Source organism: Terrapene carolina, unplaced genomic scaffold (genome assembly GCF_002925995.2).
Source record: "Terrapene carolina triunguis isolate 2854851 unplaced genomic scaffold, T_m_triunguis-2.0 Scaffold17639, whole genome shotgun sequence".
In the NCBI taxonomy this organism is placed as follows: Eukaryota; Metazoa; Chordata; order Testudines; family Emydidae; genus Terrapene; species Terrapene triunguis.
The window spans coordinates 1,245-2,048 of NW_020681990.1; the positions used below are offsets into that span (position 1 = coordinate 1,245).

At 75.2% G+C, this 804-nt stretch overlaps 1 protein-coding gene across 1 annotated transcript in view; it reads left to right on the forward strand.

The window, feature by feature from the left end:
* Positions 1 to 427, forward strand: part of LOC113408528 (collagen alpha-2(XI) chain-like) — a gene marked incomplete at both ends in the record, with an annotated part of 1,038 nt that extends 611 nt beyond the window's left edge. Inside the window, one exon of the mRNA XM_026661811.2 lies at positions 157 to 427. Coding sequence (XP_026517596.2) covers positions 157 to 427 — 271 coding nt within the window. The remainder of the gene's footprint in view (positions 1 to 156) is intronic.
* Between the last annotated feature and the right edge of the window lie 377 nt (positions 428 to 804).

The window sequence follows — 804 nt, forward strand, 5'->3', positions numbered from 1 at the left end:
CTCCCCCGCCCTGCCCCCTTCCCTCCCTGCCCCTTTGCCCCGCCCTGAACCTTCCTTCCCTGCCCCACACTGTCCCTGCCATCCCCGTCCTGCCCCTGCCCACCCCCAGCCCATCCCCCCAGCCCCTGCCCCACTGACGGTGCTGTGCCGGCGCAGGGCCCCCCCGGGGAGGTGATCCAGCCGCTGCCCATCCAGCTGCCCAAGAAGAGCAAGCGGTCGATCGACGCCAGCCAGCTGGTGGGCGAGGACGGGGAGGGGATGGCGGCGGACGGGGCCCACGGCCACGCGGGCGGCATGGACGAGATCTTCGGCTCCCTCAACGCCCTCAAGCGGGAGATCGAGCAGATGAAGCACCCGATGGGCACCCAGGACAACCCAGCCCGCACCTGCCAGGACCTGCGGCTCTGCCACCCCGACCTGCCCGACGGTGAGCGCCGGGCCGGGCTCGATGGGAGACGGGGCAGCGCTAGGGACTGTGCTGCAGGGGGCGGGGTGGGGGGCAGCAGGGGGCTCTCCCCGGGCAGTCAGGGCTCCCCATGGCCCCAGGGCGGCGCTAGGGGCTGTGCTGCAGGGGGTGGGGGCGGGGGCAGCAGGGGGCTCTGCCCGGGCAGTCAGGGCTCCCCATGGCCCCAGGGCGGCGCTAGGGGCTGTGCTGCAGGGGGTGGGGTGGAGGCAGTGGGGGGCGCTGTCTCCGGGCAGTCAGGGCTCCCCATGGCCCCAGGGCGGCGCTAGGGGCTGGGCTGCAGGGGGCGGGGGCAGCAGGGGGCTCTGCCCGGGCAGTCAGGGCTCCCCATGGCCCCAGGG